Source organism: Aspergillus ambiguus (genome assembly GCF_047715705.1).
Source record: "Aspergillus ambiguus strain CBS 117.58 unplaced genomic scaffold BDV59scaffold_28, whole genome shotgun sequence".
Lineage (NCBI taxonomy): Eukaryota > Fungi > Ascomycota > Eurotiomycetes > Eurotiales > Aspergillaceae > Aspergillus > Aspergillus ambiguus.
In genome coordinates, this window is record NW_027395541.1 from 165,549 (window position 1) to 182,771 (window position 17,223).

The 17,223-nt window shown below is 53.2% G+C and overlaps 10 protein-coding genes across 10 annotated transcripts; 4 read left to right on the forward strand and 6 right to left on the reverse strand.

The window, feature by feature from the left end:
- Positions 1 to 131: 131 nt before the first annotated feature.
- Positions 132 to 1,601, reverse strand: BDV59DRAFT_209314 (putative L-serine dehydratase; the record flags this gene model as incomplete). The annotated part of the gene is made up of 1 exon (XM_073695376.1): positions 132 to 1,601. Exon 1 carries the CDS (start codon positions 1,512 to 1,514, stop codon positions 132 to 134), a length of 1,383 nt encoding a protein of 460 aa, XP_073545704.1. The 5' UTR covers positions 1,515 to 1,601.
- On the reverse strand, positions 1,429 to 4,286 carry BDV59DRAFT_183431 (methionine--tRNA ligase MSM1). Its single transcript, XM_073690511.1, has 7 exons — positions 4,046 to 4,286; positions 3,864 to 3,982; positions 3,737 to 3,808; positions 3,578 to 3,664; positions 3,033 to 3,526; positions 2,499 to 2,976; positions 1,429 to 2,440 (listed from the first exon to the last, which is right to left on the reverse strand). Exons 1-7 carry the CDS (start codon positions 4,242 to 4,244, stop codon positions 2,177 to 2,179), a joined length of 1,713 nt encoding a protein of 570 aa, XP_073545705.1. The 5' UTR covers positions 4,245 to 4,286; the 3' UTR covers positions 1,429 to 2,176.
- Positions 4,287 to 4,407: 121 nt separating this feature from the next.
- On the forward strand, positions 4,408 to 5,187 carry BDV59DRAFT_183433 (putative nuclear transport factor 2 domain protein). Its single transcript, XM_073690512.1, has 2 exons — positions 4,408 to 4,483; positions 4,534 to 5,187. Exons 1-2 carry the CDS (start codon positions 4,438 to 4,440, stop codon positions 4,974 to 4,976), a joined length of 489 nt encoding a protein of 162 aa, XP_073545706.1. The 5' UTR covers positions 4,408 to 4,437; the 3' UTR covers positions 4,977 to 5,187.
- On the reverse strand, positions 5,067 to 5,824 carry BDV59DRAFT_75897 (Ish1 domain-containing protein). Its single transcript, XM_073697043.1, has 5 exons — positions 5,635 to 5,824; positions 5,570 to 5,582; positions 5,434 to 5,517; positions 5,330 to 5,376; positions 5,067 to 5,253 (listed from the first exon to the last, which is right to left on the reverse strand). Exons 1-5 carry the CDS (start codon positions 5,668 to 5,670, stop codon positions 5,158 to 5,160), a joined length of 276 nt encoding a protein of 91 aa, XP_073545707.1. The 5' UTR covers positions 5,671 to 5,824; the 3' UTR covers positions 5,067 to 5,157.
- A 70-nt stretch (positions 5,825 to 5,894) lies between these two features.
- Positions 5,895 to 6,964, forward strand: BDV59DRAFT_183437 (60S ribosomal protein eL38). The gene is made up of 3 exons (XM_073690513.1): positions 5,895 to 6,060; positions 6,206 to 6,334; positions 6,515 to 6,964. Exons 1-3 carry the CDS (start codon positions 5,997 to 5,999, stop codon positions 6,559 to 6,561), a joined length of 240 nt encoding a protein of 79 aa, XP_073545708.1. The 5' UTR covers positions 5,895 to 5,996; the 3' UTR covers positions 6,562 to 6,964.
- A 1,385-nt stretch (positions 6,965 to 8,349) lies between these two features.
- Positions 8,350 to 9,333, forward strand: BDV59DRAFT_209320 (lytic polysaccharide monooxygenase auxiliary activity family 9 protein). Its single transcript, XM_073695377.1, has 2 exons — positions 8,350 to 8,476; positions 8,533 to 9,333. The coding sequence occupies exons 1-2, from the start codon at positions 8,382 to 8,384 to the stop codon at positions 9,182 to 9,184; spliced, it is 747 nt and encodes a 248-aa protein (XP_073545709.1). The 5' UTR covers positions 8,350 to 8,381; the 3' UTR covers positions 9,185 to 9,333.
- A 48-nt stretch (positions 9,334 to 9,381) lies between these two features.
- Positions 9,382 to 10,516, reverse strand: BDV59DRAFT_183440 (uncharacterized protein). The gene is made up of 3 exons (XM_073690514.1): positions 10,386 to 10,516; positions 10,258 to 10,337; positions 9,382 to 10,173 (listed from the first exon to the last, which is right to left on the reverse strand). Exons 1-3 carry the CDS (start codon positions 10,405 to 10,407, stop codon positions 9,529 to 9,531), a joined length of 747 nt encoding a protein of 248 aa, XP_073545710.1. The 5' UTR covers positions 10,408 to 10,516; the 3' UTR covers positions 9,382 to 9,528.
- Positions 10,517 to 10,879: 363 nt separating this feature from the next.
- On the reverse strand, positions 10,880 to 12,899 carry BDV59DRAFT_183442 (DNA-directed DNA polymerase delta subunit POL31). Its single transcript, XM_073690515.1, has 5 exons — positions 12,802 to 12,899; positions 12,557 to 12,740; positions 12,359 to 12,490; positions 11,373 to 12,306; positions 10,880 to 11,315 (listed from the first exon to the last, which is right to left on the reverse strand). The coding sequence occupies exons 1-5, from the start codon at positions 12,840 to 12,842 to the stop codon at positions 11,017 to 11,019; spliced, it is 1,590 nt and encodes a 529-aa protein (XP_073545711.1). The 5' UTR covers positions 12,843 to 12,899; the 3' UTR covers positions 10,880 to 11,016.
- A 617-nt stretch (positions 12,900 to 13,516) lies between these two features.
- BDV59DRAFT_75953 (NAD(P)H-dependent flavin oxidoreductase) lies at positions 13,517 to 14,884 on the forward strand. Its single transcript, XM_073697045.1, has one exon. It carries the CDS (start codon positions 13,594 to 13,596, stop codon positions 14,635 to 14,637), a length of 1,044 nt encoding a protein of 347 aa, XP_073545712.1. The 5' UTR covers positions 13,517 to 13,593; the 3' UTR covers positions 14,638 to 14,884.
- Positions 14,885 to 16,832, reverse strand: BDV59DRAFT_75952 (taxilin). The gene is made up of 5 exons (XM_073697044.1): positions 16,572 to 16,832; positions 16,210 to 16,484; positions 15,996 to 16,144; positions 15,698 to 15,941; positions 14,885 to 15,641 (listed from the first exon to the last, which is right to left on the reverse strand). The coding sequence occupies exons 1-5, from the start codon at positions 16,708 to 16,710 to the stop codon at positions 15,132 to 15,134; spliced, it is 1,317 nt and encodes a 438-aa protein (XP_073545713.1). The 5' UTR covers positions 16,711 to 16,832; the 3' UTR covers positions 14,885 to 15,131.
- Between the last annotated feature and the right edge of the window lie 391 nt (positions 16,833 to 17,223).

The window sequence follows — 17,223 nt, forward strand, 5'->3', positions numbered from 1 at the left end:
ATCTAGGTCTAGGATATGAACAGTCATGACACAAGATTAATCGTACTGGAAAGAAGGGAAAACACAAAATGGCCAGCCATCAGCATATGTACTTGTAAAACCAGAGTCAGAAAGAAAGGGAATGAAAGCACTCAGTTGCCCCATCCCTCTTGAAGCATTTTCCTCCACTCGACTGCCCCGTCAATTGTCACGTTGCTGCCGCCGCAAACAACGATGACCACACGGCTATCGCGGTTCAAATCAGGCACCAGCTGCTTCAGCTTCGATTGCAATGGAGCCGAAGGGATCTCGGCGGGGGCGGGGATCGCGTCCGCAGCGCCATCGGCGCGGTCAACGTTCCGACGTGCTCGCTCGCTGTTCTCCTCTGGCTCCGTCTCGTTCTCCGTCGCCGATGCACGGTCATCACCGTATCCCTCATCACGGCGCGATCCTTGGGCCCGCTTGCGCTTCCTGTTCGGGGAGGCTTGAGCGTCAACTCCCGACGAGGCCTGCTGCTGCTTTCCGGCGTCGCCAACCGCTGCTTCCACACAGACGCCACACGCCAGCTCAACCAGCAGCCGCTCATCGTCCACAAGACGGAGCACACCCCTCGCAGCGTCGGCGTCAGAAAGCACGGTGCTGTGTACGGCGATGCCCTTGGGCGGGGACACCGCGTATTGGAACGTACGTTCGGACACCCGGATGGCGCCGAGCGAGGTGGCCTGGGATGTGATCTTGGAGAGAGAGACGAGGGAGTTTTTGGCCACGGCGGCGGCAAGGGAGTCTGTCCCTTGAGTTTCGACGGCCAGGAGATTGATGGGCTTGGAGGAGGGTGATGACGTGTACCGGCCGGCCATCTTGAGGTTCTGACGCTCGCGTTCGATGCCCATGACGAGACCATTGAGGAGTCCGCCGCCGCCAACACTACAGATGATGGCATCGACCGGCAGCGGCCGCCCATGGTGGACAGCCTTCTCGTCTTCCCCGGAGGGCGCGGGCAGCTGCGAGACGAGTTCGTCGACGATGGTGCTGTTTCCGAGCCAGATGGGCTCGTTGTCGAAGGGATGAAGGGCTACCTTGGCGACGTTTTCGCTTTCGTTGTCGGATTTCTGCTTCATGATGACGTTTTGCATGTACTCGCCCGCCTCGGAAAAGGTTTCGCCGTACTGGATGACATCCGCGGCCCCGGCAGTGCGCAGCTTCTGCACCATCAAAGGCTTCGTCGAGAGGGGAACTACCACTGTGCAGGGGTAGCCCAGACTGCGGGCTGCACAGACAGCTGCTAGGCCTGCGTTGCCGCCTGAGGAGGCGAAGAAGTGGACCGGGCGGTTGGCGTTTTCGGGTTTGACGAGGTGTGAGAGGATTTGGTTGCCCATGGCACGGGACTTGAATGAGCCGCTTGGCTGCACATTCTCCAGTTTCAGGAAGATCCTACATCCTGCGGCTCGAGATAGGGCGGCGGATTCCACCAGAGGCGTCTGAATCCATGGTGTTTTGAAGGTGGGCTTCGCTTGTTCGGGGGCGATGCTTCCCATGATGACGGTATCACAGGGTCGGCTGGAGGAGACGGAAAGGAGGACGAGGAGAATGGAGTATCCAACAGGGTACTGAATTGTTTGTAGTAATATACAGCGCTCGGGTCAGGAGAGACGAGGAGAGGGATGTATAGGAGCGGTATACTATGGATGTATAGACCGGGAGTGGGAGGATTCAAGATGGGATCAATGCAGAACAAGATGGAAGAACACACAAACGAGAGCAGAAAAATACAACCCTTTCCATTATAAAAGTACAATGCACCACGCACCATATAGATATGAGATCCATACATACCGGTATCTTCCCGGTGGTCCCTGAGGGAGTTCCCCGCGGGAAACAGGCGGGTTTCCCGTCCCGATATCTATCAACGTTCCCTGGTCGCCAATCTGGGCCTTTCCCGTTGATAACCTTGTGGACACGAGTGAAATACTCCATTGGCCATGACATAACATAATCTTCTCATAGGGATAGCCCAGTCTGGGTTGGGTAACCTTATGAAGCCATCTCCATCGAAGCGAAACGGAAAAGCTCCCCATAGTTTCCCATTGAGTCTTGCGCTGGCGGAGAAATGCCAATCACGTCCCAGCATGACCTCGGACGTCTCTCCATAACGCGTATGGGGGATTTTTGTTATCAAACCGAATCGTAATGGCGTTGATTAGTCCTCGACAATAAGCTGGGGGAACAGAATCTTCTTCTTGACTCCATCCCCATAACTCAGGTCTGAGGCGAATGCAGTGGCTGACAATGTCCGCTTCGGGGGGTCTACACGCAAGAGGTCCAGGAGCTCCTTGGACTTGGTGGGCATGAAAGGCTGTAACAAGATCCCTGCTATCCGGAGAGAGTCAATGATGTTGAAGAGCGCCCGTTGGTGCTCGGTGGGGTTTTGCCATGGGGCTGACGCATGGAAATACTTTTGCGCCTGTCAAGAATGCGTCAGTACGGGGTGAGTTTTCCTACGGGGTCTTGCTTTGTCCCACCTTTTCAACCAATGTCACCACCTCCTGGAGGGCGGCCCGAGGGTTCAGCTCCTCCATATGCTTCGCCACCAGGGCAGGAGTGTCCCGCACTGTTTCTTCAAACACGAGGTCCTCCCCTTTTGCTGGCGGAAGCCTGCCTGTTGTTCCATTTACGATGAACGTCCTCAATTCCTTCTTAGCACAGCCAATTGCTCGGTGGGTCAAGTTTCCAATCCCCGATTGGAGCAATTTCTTGTAGTCGCGAATAATGAAGGAGTTATCATAGTCAGCATCACCGGCCAGACCGCCTTGATAGGCAAGGAAAAACCGCATGGTGTCAACCCCGAAACGGTCAAGAGCGAAGAAAGGGTTCACGGTATTCCCCGTGGATTTGGACATTTTCTCATGGTTTATCGTCCAGTGCCCATGGACGAGTACATTGCGTGGGAGGGGCAAGTCTAGAGCCATGAGGAATGCTGGCCAGTACACACAGTGGAACCTGGTAGCGGTCAGGAGCATTGCACGATTTTCTTACCAGAATGGGATCGAACTTACCGAACAATATCCTTGCCAACGACGTGGACGTCTGCTGGCCAACCAAGGCGGCCTTCTTGACCCGGAGGGAAGGGGTAACCCGCCTTGGTCAAGTAATTAACAAGTGCATCCAGCCAAACGTAGATCGTCTGTGTGTCATCACCTGGGACACGAATGCCCCAGGTCAACCGCTCAACAGGCCTGGAGATTGACAGATCTTGGAGTCCCGAAGAGACCGAGTTAATGACGTCTCTATCATATTTTGAAGGCTGGATGAACCCCGTTTTGTACAGATCCAGGAGGCGCTCCTGGAAGGCCGATAGGCGAAAATGATAGTTTGTCTCGGAGGACCACTCGACTTCCTTTCCTGTTTCGGCGGACACCATTCGTTTTCGTCCAGTGGTCGGATCCAATGAGTTCTGAACCTGTGACTGGGGATAGAAGGTCTCGTCGCTAACTGAATACCACCCCTCGTGTTTTGAGGTGTAGATGTAACCGCGGTGATCCAGCATTTCCTATTCTTAGTGAGTATATTGAAATTGGTTTGAGAACGACTGACTCCGTACCCAAAAGTATTGAACGGCTTCCTTGTGCGCAGCATCTGTTGTTCGTATGAAATGGTTGTAATCCATATTCGCAGCATTTGCCAGGGCCTGGATTCATTTGTCAGAAGAGTTCTAACCACCAACATACGACAAATATAACGAGATGTGAGAGGAACGGACCTCGAAGGTTTTGAAATTCATATCGCAGAAGGCTTGAGTATCCATTCCGGCCGCCAACGCAGCCTGTTGGATCTATCGCGTACCGTCAGTACCGCGAATAATACCGAACTCCAAAGACGAGCTATACCTTCATCCCATGTTCATCAGTTCCCGTCAATAACTGAGCGTCCGAATCTCCGGTGAGTGTTCGCCATCTCTTCAGGATATCGGCGATGACCATAGTGTAGAGGTGTCCGACATGGGGAGCTAGGGAGATCGCAGTCTGTTAGAAAACCACCCAAGTTTTTCTAAACCCGGGAAACAACGAACCTGCGTTCACATAGAATATAGGTGTTGTCACATAGTATGGTTTCTTTGCGCCCTCGGAAGTAGAGGTCGCAAACCGGCGCGGAATGACGGAGGACGGGCGCGCGGTACGTTGAGAGACACATCTCCACGCCGGACGTTGGTGAGTCAACAGCTGGCTGGCCCACGAGAGAGCCCGAGAGCGATATGTAGGAATGATCATTGGGGTATGACGAGCATAGGGGGAGACGGAGAGAAGACGGAGGGTGAGAGGGTTGTGTCGATGGATTCGTCGGAGTTGCCATAAATCTCCGGGTGGTCCAAGCTCCTCCGTACCTTTTTTCTTTCTGCCGCTCGTTTCCTCCTTCTCGTCTTTCCTTCATCCCCCACAGCTCTTGAGCACTCTCGCCTTCAAGATGCCTCCTGCAACAGATGATGCGCTCACCAAAGTGTCGACTGACGGTAAGGTCTCCGGACATGCTCAAGAACGTCTTCTCACATGGAATCTTCAGCGGCCACCGAATTCGTCCAGTCGTTCTATCCTGCCCTTCAGTCAAACCGTGCTGCGATCGCTTCATTCTACAACCAACCGACATCTACCATCCTATTTAACGGAAATGCGGTGGCCGATGGAAACGCTGTTCAGGAAATCTTCGTCAGCCAGATGCCTCCGACGCACTACGAAGTGCAGTCGTTCGACTGTCAGATCATCAACCAAACATACCCCACTCCCACGGCGACCGGATTGAAGCTTCCAAATGAGACTACGATTAAGGACATGTCGATTTTGGTGATTGTTAGCGGTTTCGTCCGTTTTGGAGAGTCGAGGGATCTTCCCCAGCGCGGGTTCAGCGAGACTTTCATGCTTGTCCCGAATCCCACCGCCGATGGTCCCAAAGGGAAGCGACGGAGAGAATGGCTGATTCACACCCAAAACTTCCGGCTTGTTGTGTAGGACGGAGTCTTCTGTCGTTCAGGTCGGAATTTACGATGCGACTACAGACGAAAGGATAGAGGCTGTTTATTCCTGGGTATAGAGGGGTCCGATTTGCGACAACAACACTACAAAACCAGAGAGGCGAACGCGCCGGCCATCTCGTCTCGAAATGACCAAAGAGCATGGAAACCTAATGTGGTCAAGATTTGGTGGATTTCGGTGGCACGCGAATATTCGCTTTGACTCGTTCGAGCAGTTCTTTGCGCGTGGCATTCTCGTTTGGTAACAGCCCTCTCTGTTCCATCGGTCAGCCTGGGATGAACCTGATTACGCTGTTGACGATGCATGGATGACGACAAGGAACGACATACGACACGAAGCCATCTCTTCATTTCCTCGGCTGTCCACGTTTCCGGATCTCGATCGCAGTTAGTTGATGGTCATCGCTTGGAATGGGATTATGAAGCATGGATACCTCCGGTCGGGTCAGCTTCAGCGGGAAACATGTCGCTACCCCAAATAGACCAGGCCGCCGCGGCGGTAACCATGCCCGCGAACCCTAGCAGAGAAATCAGGGATGCACTTGGTTACTTGCTGTTTGGGTTATATACCAAGGAAAAGGTTCTATGTGTTGTGAGTAGATTTGCCACGCATTTGTCTGAAGTGATGAACGTACCTTTGAATTCGTCGCTCGATCCAGAGGGGTGGGCATTCTGAAAGTATGGAGAATGAAAGGAATGGTAGATGCTACGTAGATTATATAGGAAGAGGATATGTGGCACAACCGCAGGCAACTGCATGAGCTACTGTAGCTTTCCTCATACTCCGTACGTAGTTAACCTTGATATCCATCTGACTCATCTGCGCACCGCCACCGGGTGGCTGACGCCTCAGGGCTTCCCGCCCCCAACCCTAAACCCGCCCACACAACCGCCGCAACTGCTTCAACGTCGAGCTTCGAGATCGCGATTTGTCCCCCCGATAGTCCCGACCTCTCTTCCACGACCCTCCGAATAACGTCCCCCAAACCCGCCCACCATGCCTCGTGAAGTTTCCGACATTAAGCAGTTCATTGAGATCTGCCGCCGCAAGGATGCGTCCTGTATGCTCTCCCCAGTTTTGATCGGCTATGGTTCGGTGTCGTCATTGTTGGTAGTTGGAGAGACAGCTCCAGCAGACCAATCGAAGCTTGACACCCTATAATGTGAAGGGAGAAATGCTAACTACTGTCTCTTTCATCCCAATAGCTGCCCGCATCAAGCGCAACCGCTCCACCCAGCAGATCAAGTTCAAGGTCCGCTGCCAGCGCTTCATCTACACCCTTGTCCTGAAGGACTCCGACAAGGCCGACAAGCTCAAGCAGAGCCTGCCTCCTGGTGCGTTACAAACCCCGAATTATACCTAAACGTTGTCCAACTTGTGTATCGAATCCCGGCTTCCGAACCTCCGAACTGTGTATCACTGCCTGCGGTGAGGGCGTGAGACCGGAATACGCATGATCAAGGTGTTCGTATTGAACTGGGGTGAATCTTGACTAACCATGTCTTCTCGAACAGCCCTCAAGGTCGTCGATGTCTCCAAGGGCACCAAGAAGGCTCTGTAAATACCTTCTATGATGGGAAGTAGGGACATTTGAGCTCTGGGGACGGCACATGCAAACGTCGATGCATGAATCAATTGTTGGATGGATAGTACTCAATGCTTTTGTGGGCCGACACTGGACTGTTCACTTTGGCTGGACATTTCTGCGTTTGTTTCCGGATGCTGTGACCGCTACGCCAGGCTAGACGGCAGTTTATTCCGACAGACGACCTGCATGTCTAAACTCGTGAGAGGTGGCTTTGTCGGAGCCCCTCGGCTCCTCCAATATAATGAAGCAAGAAAAAAAAAAGTTGAAATCCCCTGCAATCCTCGTGGCCTCTCGTCTTAGTATTACCCTTGTAGTGCCTAGGATAATACGTACCCGCGCGATCCACGCTGATCGTGTCAATCCTCCTTTGTAGAAGCTTTTCGGCCCCTTTCGCCGTGCAGATCTGCCACATGGGGATGCGTTGTGAGTTCATGGAAGTTGCAAGAGGTGACATCGGTGAGTGCCCGCAAGTCGAGGGGGTTTCGATGATCCTGGAGACTCCCCTCCCAGGCGATCTTTGCGCATTCTGTTTCTGTGAAACATAATTCGTCTGGCCAATCGCCGAGTGAGACATCCTGGGAAAATTCCTACATGGAGTTGTAGTCGGGTCTGCGAGGGAGGAAGAATAGCCTATATTAGGGCTTGGCAAAAGCATAGTGAAACGACTGCCAACTTCCCTTCAATTTCACCGTGTCACAGCCTTGCTGATCTCTCATGTGGATGTTGTCTGTCTGGTACCTCCGATGGACTTGGCTCTTTCGGACCCAATGATAGAAGCAGTAGACTTCTCTCGTGATGCCGTGGACCGACATTTCCGTGGGAAGGTCTGGTCAACCGTCCAGACGGACTAGATACGGTGGAGGTTAGCATCCTCGAATCATAGGAACGGGCGACCCCCGGAACGCTAATCATTGCTATTCAGGTCACGGCTGGTTCCTGGTAGATTAGATCTGTGATATAGGGCCCCCTCCCTTCTGCGGCCTTGAAGAACCAAGAACTATGGTGCGATTCCTTTTCAGGAACGGATCATGAATGAAGTACACTCTGTGCAGACACCAACGATTATTGCCGTCGGTCCGGCACCCCGGCAGGCTGGGGGATCGGCGTTGGCTATTCATGGCTGCTCAGGAGGCATTAGCCATGGCGTGTGCCGCACATATTGTTTCCGCCTTCTTCACCACTCGGGCACCTCGCCAGTCGATCCTTATCAGGTGGAACCTGCCAGACAGCTGAAACCAGACATTCTCGAGGTGTAACACAGTATACGGGTCTCTTTCCTTACTGGGCCCTTCTCTTTGGCGAAGTCGAGTGTTCAAGAGAACATAATCCATACTCACTCAGCCAGCATCAGGCGGGACCGGGCCTGGGAGCGAAGTTCATATAGGCATATGCAATGCTTGACATCATAAAGTATTCAAATTGATTAATCCTTCAGCCCGGCCATATTCTATTGGCTTCGGAGCATCACACTGCATAGCGACGGTGAGCCGGCGTATCTTGTAGTCGACGCCTCTCGGCATTGATAGATTCCCGGATAATTTCCTCCACTAATCGTCTGTTGTTACAGAAAGGACAGGGCCAAGAGTGTGGAGCACCCTCCGACTATCCATGTTAATGACGGGGAGGATCAAAGTCCCTGGGTAGCAGCTATAAAAGGACGTCCGCGAACCTGTCAAATTTTCCTACTCAACCACATTGTACTCTTCTATTCATACTTCAAGGTTGAGCGGGCTCTTCAATCGTTAGCTGTACTTCTTGATCGTTCATTTCTTTCGTTCAATACATCAAGCACTATGTCTCTGTCCAAGATTGCAACGGGCATTCTTGCTTCGGCCTCCCTGGTTGCTGGCCATGGCTATGTCTCCGGCATTATTGCCGATGGCAAATAGTACGTGTTGTCAATCTTACGTGCTCGTGGGATTTTGCAGGCTGACATCCGAACAGCTACACGGGCTATCTCGTCGACAAGTACTCCTACATGGACTCCCCACCGGACACCATCGGGTGGTCCACCACGGCCACTGATCTTGGCTTTGTCGACGGCACTGGCTACGACAGCCCAGACATCATCTGCCATAAGGGTGGTGCTCCCGGTGCTTTGACTGCCCCCGTGACGGCCGGCTCTAAGATCCAGCTGGAATGGACCACCTGGCCCGAGAGCCACCACGGCCCTCTCATCAACTACCTCGCCCCTTGCAATGGTGACTGCTCCCAGGTGGACAAGACAACGCTGGAGTTCTTCAAGATCGAAGCCGAGGGTCTCATTGACGGCTCTAGCCCTCCCGGTGAGTGGGCGAGCGATGATATGATTGCCAACAACAACACCGCGGTGACCACCATCCCCGCGTCCATCGCCAACGGCAACTACGTTCTCCGTCACGAACTGATTGCCCTTCATTCCGCTGGCAACCTTGATGGTGCGCAGAACTACGTCCAGTGTATCAACATTGAGGTCACTGGCGGCGGTAGCGCCTCCCCCGATGGCACCCTCGGCACCGCTCTGTACAAGGACACTGACCCTGGTATCAAGTTCGATATCTACTCGGACCTGAGCGATGGATACCCGATGCCCGGGCCTGCTTTGTTCGACGCTTAAACACCAGGAGCTGGAAAGCTGGGAGCTGGCTGTTTTGCTGCATGTCTTCTTTCCGTTCGTTGCCTGAGGATGGAGACTCCGGACGTCTACCTCAACAGAGGCCCGGTCTTGTCTGTACCTGATTTGAACCTACTTTGGAAATCGCAGAGCGGGCCCATATATATGCATTAGTTTGAATTCTAAATGTAAATATTTGACCATGATCTATGTAATATTTGAACAGCAACATAACCGTTTCTAAACTGAACAGTAGTCTATCAACGAAATAGAAAGCCATTCGTATCGGTGTAAAGACGCTCAAAACCAATATGCTAAGCCCACACCCCAAGCATCAACGAACTCGCTCAATTCTTCCGGCCGTAAGACAAAACGGCGTACCCATTCACTCCAGCCCGCCCATGCGCCTCATCAATCCACTCCCTCCCCAGATCCGTCCGTCGCAACTCAAATTCGCCAAAGTAGTTCGGTTCATCCGCGACCTTCGCAAACCGAACGCTCTCGAAGAGCGCCAAACTGCGCACATTGGCCTGGCCAATTTTCACGCTGAGACAGGAGAACTTCCAAGCCGCAGAGGCACGAGTAGACAACAGTTCAGACGCCATAGTGTCACGATTAACAAATTCGGTCAAAATGTCTTTTTCGTGGTCGACTATATATCGCAGGAAAGCGAGAAGAGCGGCGCGACCAAACCCTTTTCTTTGGTTTTTCTTCTCGGCTATCATTAGTTCAATCTCCCCGATGATTTGCGGATCGGAGTCTCCTTCCTCGCCGTCGTCGACGCGGAGAAACAGATTAATGTCGCCGACCATGCGCTCGGGGCTATCGTCCTCGGCGCTGAGCGGGTCCGGAATTCCCTGGGCCTGTTGTGCACTAGGCGTTGGGAGGCAGACAATGAAGGTGAGCTTGTCTGGATCTTGACGCCAGCTTTGTTGCATGGTATATTCTTCTTCTATGGAGAGCGGCTCTGAGGCCGTGGCTTCTTGTATTTCCTGTAGTCGGATTAGGTACGTCTCTCACGGGCTGGTATCTTCCCAATTACATATACAATAAAGGGGAAGACAGAGATGACAGACCTCGTCTTTCATCCACTCATGATATCGAGGAACATGCCATTTGGAATAAGGTACTAAGAGAACGGTGGAAGTGGAGATAGCTAGACTTGTGAGGATATTCCTTTGCCGTTGGGTCATGTTCTGCGTACCTGTTTCAGCGTTCAGCAACATTGTGCAGATTGTACGATTTTTTTTTCTTTTTGGACAAGATGTCTTTATATATGAGCTTGGGTCCGAGGAAGACTGCGCAAGAAGCCCGAATTCACGGGTACGGGCGAAGATGTAGAAGTGTAGGGGTCGATTTTGCCTCCATCATGGCTTTTCGCGTGGGTCTTGGCAGCCGCTCCCATACTGCAGTTACGGACGACCCAACGGTGCGGAGGTCTGGTGTCCAAAAGTTGCTAGCGAAGCATTGTTTCGAAGATAATCCATCGGAACTTTTGTCGTGGTTGGTCCTGAAATAGACGTGAGCATGTGATATATGCTTCAAGTAGTTGTTATTGATGTCCTCTGATTAGCCCAGTCCCTCCATGTAACGAGTACTGGTCTCTTCACCGTAAGCATATGAATTGGAATTATGAATAGCATTTTCATGGCTCTAACTGTGTATGGACAGACCATAACTCTCGATTGACTACATCAGATGGGCTGGATTCGTAGACTTTGTCGGGTAACACGATTGTCTTAGATTCTGTACCACGGAGTTATATTGTTGAATTGCAATAAAAACGCAATTTTTATTAACGCCTGTACCTGTACGCCATATATGCCTCTTCGAAATTACTGCTTATCCTCTTTTCCGGCGAACGTGCCGAACTTGACCACCTCAACCTCCAAGGTCTCGGCGTCTACCAGCACAAGCTCGCCGGTTTTCTTGAATTCTGGAATAGACAAGAGTCGAACACGGATCCCGGGATTGTCGTCATCAGCGTCCGTCATCTCCGTGTCCGCCCCGCTCGACTTCAGCGGCGAATCGCCTTCTATAATGGTGGTTTTGAACTTCGGCTGGTTTCCAGCAAAGAAGATGTGCGGGCATGATTGCATGACAAAGGGATCATCTTCCTGGAACGGGTAGGACCCTAGAGGTATGAGGTTAGTACCTTGAGTGTTAGATGCACTAGGCTGGGTCAACGTACAGATCGTATCTGGTGCGGTGGGCACACCACATCTCCACCGCAACATAGCTTCCATGATCTTAATGCGGGCATCCATATCCCCGTCCGCAGACTCGCCATTTCCATATTCATCAGCAAAGTCCAAATACCGCAACACATCATCCACATTCTGGCCACTGCTTCCCCACAGCCGCCATCCCTCGATATCTCCCTCCCAAGGATTGGTGACACTATCGAACCAACCCGGTTCCGGCGACTGTCCAGTGGCTGGAGGAGGAGCGCAGTACGCCCGAGCCCGGGGAAACATGGCTCGATGGATTCCTTGCTGAGGGAGAGAAAAGTTTGCAGGGTCGCTTGCGCCAGGCATAAGAGTGACGGGGATACTCGGGAGGATTTCCGACAGGAAAGAGTCCAGCTGCGTGATGGGTGAGGCATTGTATGCGGAGGCGTCATAGCCGTACTTCTTCGGGGCATTCTTTTTCTTCGAACCGGCCTCATTTTCGTTGACATCTATTGTTGTGCTTGCCCCGAGGGAGTTACCCGCGATGACCAACCGGGTGATTGTGGCGGCGTCTGGAGACCCCATATATCCGAGCAGATAATCTGTCAAGAGCTCGAGAGAAAGCGAATCACTCGAGTTGCCGGTAATACCGAGGCCGCTCACAAAGGCAATTTTGGATTTGGAATGTTTTTGAGTTGATTTTGACGTATCCCGCTCCCATCGTTGTGGTTGCCGAGGCAGATCTGGGACCTTGATATCGATAGCCTCAAAGTCACCATTGGAATTCTCGGTTCCCAGGACTGCAATGATAGCCCCGGTTGCCAGCTGTGCTGACCGCAGCATACTTCCCGTCAAGCGCAACCTACCGGACTCGTCTTCCAACATGATCTGGGTTAACTCAGGGTGGGCGGGGTCGAGATATGAGGGACGAGGAGGAGGGGCTAGGGTGAAGTTCTAGAGACGGGTTAACAGGTGACTGGTGGTCGGGGAATCGCGCAAATCGTACGTCCTTGGTCAGATCATCCAGAATATTGGGCTTCAACGGCATATCCATGTAGATTGTCCCGGCTACCCAGCAGAGTTCACCTTGTCGCACATCGAGAACTCGATCCACGCGACGCGCCCGTTCACCGGCAATCTAGCGGGTCACAAGTCCATCAGCATTGTGTCGTCAAAACCAGGGCGATCGAGAATAATGCCATACGCTGAATCCTTCCCATGCTTCTACGGCGACTTTCTCCACAGCGGGTTTGAGTTTGGCGAGTCGCAGGAAATACATGTCGCCATATTGTTGTTGATAGTGACGGTCTTGACCCGTGGGGAGTTTGAACGTGTCGAGAGGGTTGTAGTTGGAAGGCTCGCGGTAGACAGAGGAGTATTCCTCGTCGCTGTGGATTTGGCGCGTTAGTCGGTCATGTGGACGGAGGATGCGTTGAGATGGGTGCTGACCTGGGAGGACGTAGGAAATCCCCTTCCGGTGAAGTGGCCATTGTAGTGTCCGCGCGCGCGAGGGGGCGGGGAGAGATGGTGAGGAAGGGAAGTGGTGGTGACGGCGATGGTGAAGCTGCGGGCGTTTGGATGGAACGCGAATAGACGCGTGAGGGCGCGTGTCACGTGATATAATTACACTACCGCTTTGGGCTCTGCACTACAGACAGATATCAGAATTCATGACTGACGATATAGGGAGCAAAGTATCACTATCATGTATGTCCGAGTCGATGCGATTAGCGATTATGGTTGGCGTAAGAGTATGTATGGCCTGAACCACGGATAATGTATAAACCAGATGAACAAGAATGCCAGTAGTAGAACACCTACTCCTTACCTACTCCCTACCTATTGTATCTTCCAAAATGATCACCAGAGAATCATGCACCCAGGATACAGTGAACTAACGTGGGAGTATGACTCCCTGCTGAATGGAGAAATGCCTCGGTCCGGCGGGGAAACCTATGCTTTCCCCGCATTTCCCACCAGCTTTGCGATCCACGCGCTTATGCTCTCTTATGCCACACTGTGAAGCTGTTATACTTCCTCCCTCGCGCTCTCTGCTCATCTCTCCCTCCTCTAACCGCGGCTCATCGCTTCTGATACCGACGGGTAGGTCGTCCTCCCTCGTGGCCTCATTCCTCATAAACAAAACAGTGTCAACTAACCCTCCACCAGCTCCCTCCTCACATAATCCTCCCCCCACCACATAACCAATCCTCTCCTCTGAGTCCACCACCGCCGTCAACCATGTCCATCCAAACACCTCTGACCCAGCTGCTGGGAATCCAGCACCCCATCCTGCTGGCAGGAATGGCAAAGGCCTCTAGCGCCCCCCTCGCCGCCGCCGTCTCCAACGCCGGCGGGCTGGGAACCGTCGGTGGTTTGGGATACACCCCGGAACAGCTGGCCGAGATGTTGACCGAACTCAAGGCGAGCCTGCGCGATCCCTCCCTGCCCTTTGGAGTGGACCTGGCTCTCCCGCAGGTCGGCGGGAACGCCCGCAAGACCAACCACGACTACACCAACGGCAAGCTGGACCAGCTCATCGACGTGGTGATCTCGCACGGCGCCAAGCTGTTCGTGTCGGCCGTCGGCGTGCCGCCCGAGCGCGTCATCAAGCGTCTCCACGACGCCGGCATCCTCATCATGAACATGGTCGGTGCCCCCAAGCACGCCGAAAAGGCCCTGAAGCTCGGCGTCGACATCGTTTGCGCCCAGGGCGGCGAGGGCGGCGGCCACACCGGTGACATCCCCTTCTCCGTGCTGGTGCCCGCCATCGTCGACGTCGCCAGGAACTACACCAGCCCCCTCACCGGCAAGCCTGCCATGGTCGTCGCCGCCGGTGGTGTGAACGATGGCCGCAGCTTGGCCGCTTCGCTTGCGCTGGGCGCTGTCGGCGTGTGGGTTGGCACCCGCTTTGTCGCCTCCCAAGAGAGCGGCGCCAGTCGTCTGCACAAGGAAGCCGTCGTGGGCGCCCAGTACGGCGAGACTACCCGCACGCTGGTCGTGTCCGGCCGTCCGTTGCGGATGCTGCCCAACGACTACATCAAGGACTGGCATAAGCGACCCCTCGAGATCGCCGAGTTGACCGCCAAGGGTATTGTCCCCATCGAGCACGACTTCCACAATGACAAAGATGTTGATATCCCCTTCCTGATGGGTGACGTTTCCGCGATCATCAAGGAGATCAAGCCGGCCGGGGAGATTGTGCGCGAGATGGTCCAGCAGGCCGTGGAGGTCATGCAGCAAAATGCGTCTTACGTCAAGGTCTCCCCCTCGAGCAAACTATAGATTACCTGTACATTCTTCCTGAAGGGACGAGTTTTCTTTCATATGTGAAATAGTTCTGCGACGTTGCATAGTAAATTCCACAGACGCCTTGGAGATTGCCGAGTGATGCAGCATACACGGCGTACAAGTACAGGAGATGGAACAAACTCAAAAAAGAAGACCAGTATTAGCAAGGATCCAAAGCTATAAACAGGTTAGCCGGACAGGTGAGCATTGATGACTATCTTGCACTAAGAAAGCCTCATGACTACGAGATGATCGTAGAGTTGTGCACTCGCATTCAGCCCCAGCGTCACCACTAAACAGAATTGCCCGTACATGTTTCCCCATGATATTTTTTTGTCTTTATGAAATTCGATCAAGACCAAATGCCGAACAACAAAATGGGACAATACTTCCCCGGACAGTGGGGGGCGTTTCCTCGGGAGACCGGGAAAGCACCTTATGAGCCCCCGGAGCAAAAGCACACAGAACAGTTTTTCAAAAAAAATTCGCTAATGGCATCCATTTATCATGGCTTTGTTTCCGTTGGCTCGCGCCTCAAGGAGGTTCGGAGGCGGCGGTGGTCCGAATACGGGCTTTTCAGGCTGTTGCGGCGCGCTTCGATCGCCGTTTAGGTCCCGGTCCGTGCTGTCGAGGTCGTATTCATCATCGCTGATTCCTTCCTCGTCTTCTTCTTCATCCTCGTAGTCTTCATCGTATTCACTCTCCGTACCTTCGTCGTCCCCATCTAGCTCTGCAGCAAGACCCTGACCCCGGCCTTGGGCTTGCATGCGCCGGCAAAGCGCTTCCAGATGATGGCTCTTCTTGCGCCACTTCTCTAGCTCCTCGTGGTTTCTTGTCCGCTCTTCTGCCATCTCAAGGATGTTTCGATTCGTTTGGTCGTGCTTGCGAGTGAGAGTGAGGTTTTCCTTTTCCAGACGTTTTGTCTTCTTGGACATCTCCTCCATCTCTTTGCGGAACGTCAGGAAGAGCTCGTTGCTGTTGTTTAGAGTATCCTCCACCTGTCATATTATTATTATCAGCAAACCAAGGCAGACCGCTCCCAAGTCGAACATACCTGTTTAAACTTCTCCACGTAGATGTTGAGCTGGCTGCGGAGTTCCGCTTCGGTATGAGAAAACGTAGACACCTGCGAGCTGAGAGCGCGACAACGAGTGGCCTCGTTTTCGGCCGCGCGGCGTTGTTCTTCGTACTTGGCCGTGAGGCACTGTATTTCCGCATCCTTACTGCGTAGGAGGGACCGGTAATGCAGTTCGCGCATTTCGAACTTCTCTCCGATGGTCTTGATCTTGGCACGCAAACTATAGGATCGAGACTCAGTACTGAAAAGTCGCTGCTTTGGGGTCGGTGCTTACGCTTCGTCCAAGTCGATATCGAGTTTCTCGCTGCGCGGGTTGCCCTTGGCCGCCATGACGTCTTGGATATCGTACAAAAGGGAGTCAAGACGTTCATTTACGATCAACCGGGCTTTCTTCTCAGTCTCTTCCAGCTTTTTGTTCTCGTCCTATCAATTCTGCCGTTAGTCTGCACGCAGGCGGCGGAACACGGCGCAAATCCAAAGCAACCCACCTTGACTTTCTTGTTTTCCTTTGTCAACTCTCGACACAGTTTCTCAAGTTTGTCCTTCATGGTGACCGTCTTATTCAACTCCGACTTTCCTTTGTCTTGGTCCTTTTGCAACTGATCCGCCCGCTTCTTGCTTTTGGAGTAGTCGCGATCCAACTTTTTCATATCAGCTAAAAGTTCCGTATACTTTTTGTGGACGGTTTCCAAGCGGGTCATGGGGGATTCGATGTTGCTCAGGAGTTGATTCAGATCTCGAGTGGCCTTTTTGACTTCACGTTCTGCGGCGATTGGCGGTCAGTGACGCATGTTACCAGAGGGAAAGCAGAGGACACAGTGTATAGCGAGACAAAATGAGGGCGACGCACCGATTTCTGCTTCTTGGTCCTTTTCCCCAGCCGCATCCTGCTCCAGCTGAGAGATCTTGGCGGCGAGCAACTTCGACGTCTCATTGGGATCTGCAACCTTCTTCCCCTTGTTCTTTTTCGACATTGTGGCAGACGACATGGTGAAAACTTGACTTTGGAGGTCGACTCGAGTGGTTATCGGTTTGCGGGTTCAACGCTGGTGGTCGCGTGGTCGCCCACGGAGATGAAAAATGCGAAGACGGGACGGTGGGAGAAATGTGGTAGAGGGCCAAACCAGTGGTGGTGGGACACAAAACCGGCCAACGAAGGGCGTAGCCTCAAGGAACAGTGAACAAGGGACGATCCGGAGTCCGAAGAAGGTATCTGATCCAGACCACCCTCGCTCACGCCGGGCGGAGACGGATTTCCGTTCCCTCGACTTGGAGAACTCGGAGGTGATGGAACCGGACGATCCCCAGCAACCCAGTTCTACAAGGCCACGGGGTGGTGAACGGGACAGCAGAAGAACTCCCAGACGGAGGGCGAGCGAATATGCGGGGGAGGACGTTGACGAGAGAACGGGCGGAGAGAGACCTTGTCGAGGACCTGGGGAGGATCGAGTCCAGTCGGTCGACTGAGAACACTTGCAGTGAGTGACTTGCCTTAGTAACCC

Bases quoted from the DNA above. Each gene is read 5' to 3' on its own strand.
- BDV59DRAFT_75953 (XM_073697045.1), top strand. From the start codon at position 13,594: ATGTCCATCCAAACACCTCTGACCCAGCTGCTGGGAATCCAGCACCCC.
- BDV59DRAFT_75897 (XM_073697043.1), bottom strand. From the start codon at position 5,670: ATGCCCACCCCTCTGGATCGAGCGACGAATTCAAAG. The intron at 5,377-5,433 runs GTATCCATGCTT...ACTGCGATCGAG, and splicing joins TGAAGCTGACCCGACCGGAG to ATCCGGAAACGTGGACAGCC. The intron at 5,254-5,329 runs GTATGTCGTTCC...CCGATGGAACAG, and splicing joins TGAAGAGATGGCTTCGTGTC to AGAGGGCTGTTACCAAACGA.
- BDV59DRAFT_209320 (XM_073695377.1), top strand. From the start codon at position 8,382: ATGTCTCTGTCCAAGATTGCAACGGGCATTCTTGCTTCGGCCTCCCTG. The intron at 8,477-8,532 runs GTACGTGTTGTC...ACATCCGAACAG, and splicing joins ATTATTGCCGATGGCAAATA to CTACACGGGCTATCTCGTCG.
- BDV59DRAFT_183440 (XM_073690514.1), bottom strand. From the start codon at position 10,407: ATGTTGCTGAACGCTGAAACAG. The intron at 10,338-10,385 runs GTACGCAGAACA...TCACAAGTCTAG, and splicing joins GTTGCTGAACGCTGAAACAG to CTATCTCCACTTCCACCGTT. The intron at 10,174-10,257 runs GTCTGTCATCTC...ATCCGACTACAG, and splicing joins ATGAGTGGATGAAAGACGAG to GAAATACAAGAAGCCACGGC.
- BDV59DRAFT_183437 (XM_073690513.1), top strand. From the start codon at position 5,997: ATGCCTCGTGAAGTTTCCGACATTAAGCAGTTCATTGAGATCTGCCGC. The intron at 6,061-6,205 runs GTATGCTCTCCC...TCATCCCAATAG, and splicing joins CCGCCGCAAGGATGCGTCCT to CTGCCCGCATCAAGCGCAAC. The intron at 6,335-6,514 runs GTGCGTTACAAA...CTTCTCGAACAG, and splicing joins CAAGCAGAGCCTGCCTCCTG to CCCTCAAGGTCGTCGATGTC.
- BDV59DRAFT_183431 (XM_073690511.1), bottom strand. From the start codon at position 4,244: ATGATCATTCCTACATATCGCTCTCGGGCTCTCTCGTGGGCCAGCCAG. The intron at 3,983-4,045 runs GTTCGTTGTTTC...CGATCTCCCTAG, and splicing joins TATATTCTATGTGAACGCAG to CTCCCCATGTCGGACACCTC. The intron at 2,441-2,498 runs GTGGGACAAAGC...CATTCTTGACAG, and splicing joins TGGTGACATTGGTTGAAAAG to GCGCAAAAGTATTTCCATGC.
- BDV59DRAFT_75952 (XM_073697044.1), bottom strand. From the start codon at position 16,710: ATGTCGTCTGCCACAATGTCGAAAAAGAACAAGGGGAAGAAGGTTGCA. The intron at 16,485-16,571 runs GTGCGTCGCCCT...CAATCGCCGCAG, and splicing joins GGACCAAGAAGCAGAAATCG to AACGTGAAGTCAAAAAGGCC. The intron at 15,942-15,995 runs GTAAGCACCGAC...TCGATCCTATAG, and splicing joins GATATCGACTTGGACGAAGC to TTTGCGTGCCAAGATCAAGA.
- BDV59DRAFT_183442 (XM_073690515.1), bottom strand. From the start codon at position 12,842: ATGGCCACTTCACCGGAAGGGGATTTCCTACGTCCTCCCAG. The intron at 12,307-12,358 runs GTACGATTTGCG...ACCCGTCTCTAG, and splicing joins TGGATGATCTGACCAAGGAC to AACTTCACCCTAGCCCCTCC. The intron at 11,316-11,372 runs GTACGTTGACCC...TCATACCTCTAG, and splicing joins CACCGCACCAGATACGATCT to GGTCCTACCCGTTCCAGGAA.
- BDV59DRAFT_183433 (XM_073690512.1), top strand. From the start codon at position 4,438: ATGCCTCCTGCAACAGATGATGCGCTCACCAAAGTGTCGACTGACG. The intron at 4,484-4,533 runs GTAAGGTCTCCG...TGGAATCTTCAG, and splicing joins CACCAAAGTGTCGACTGACG to CGGCCACCGAATTCGTCCAG.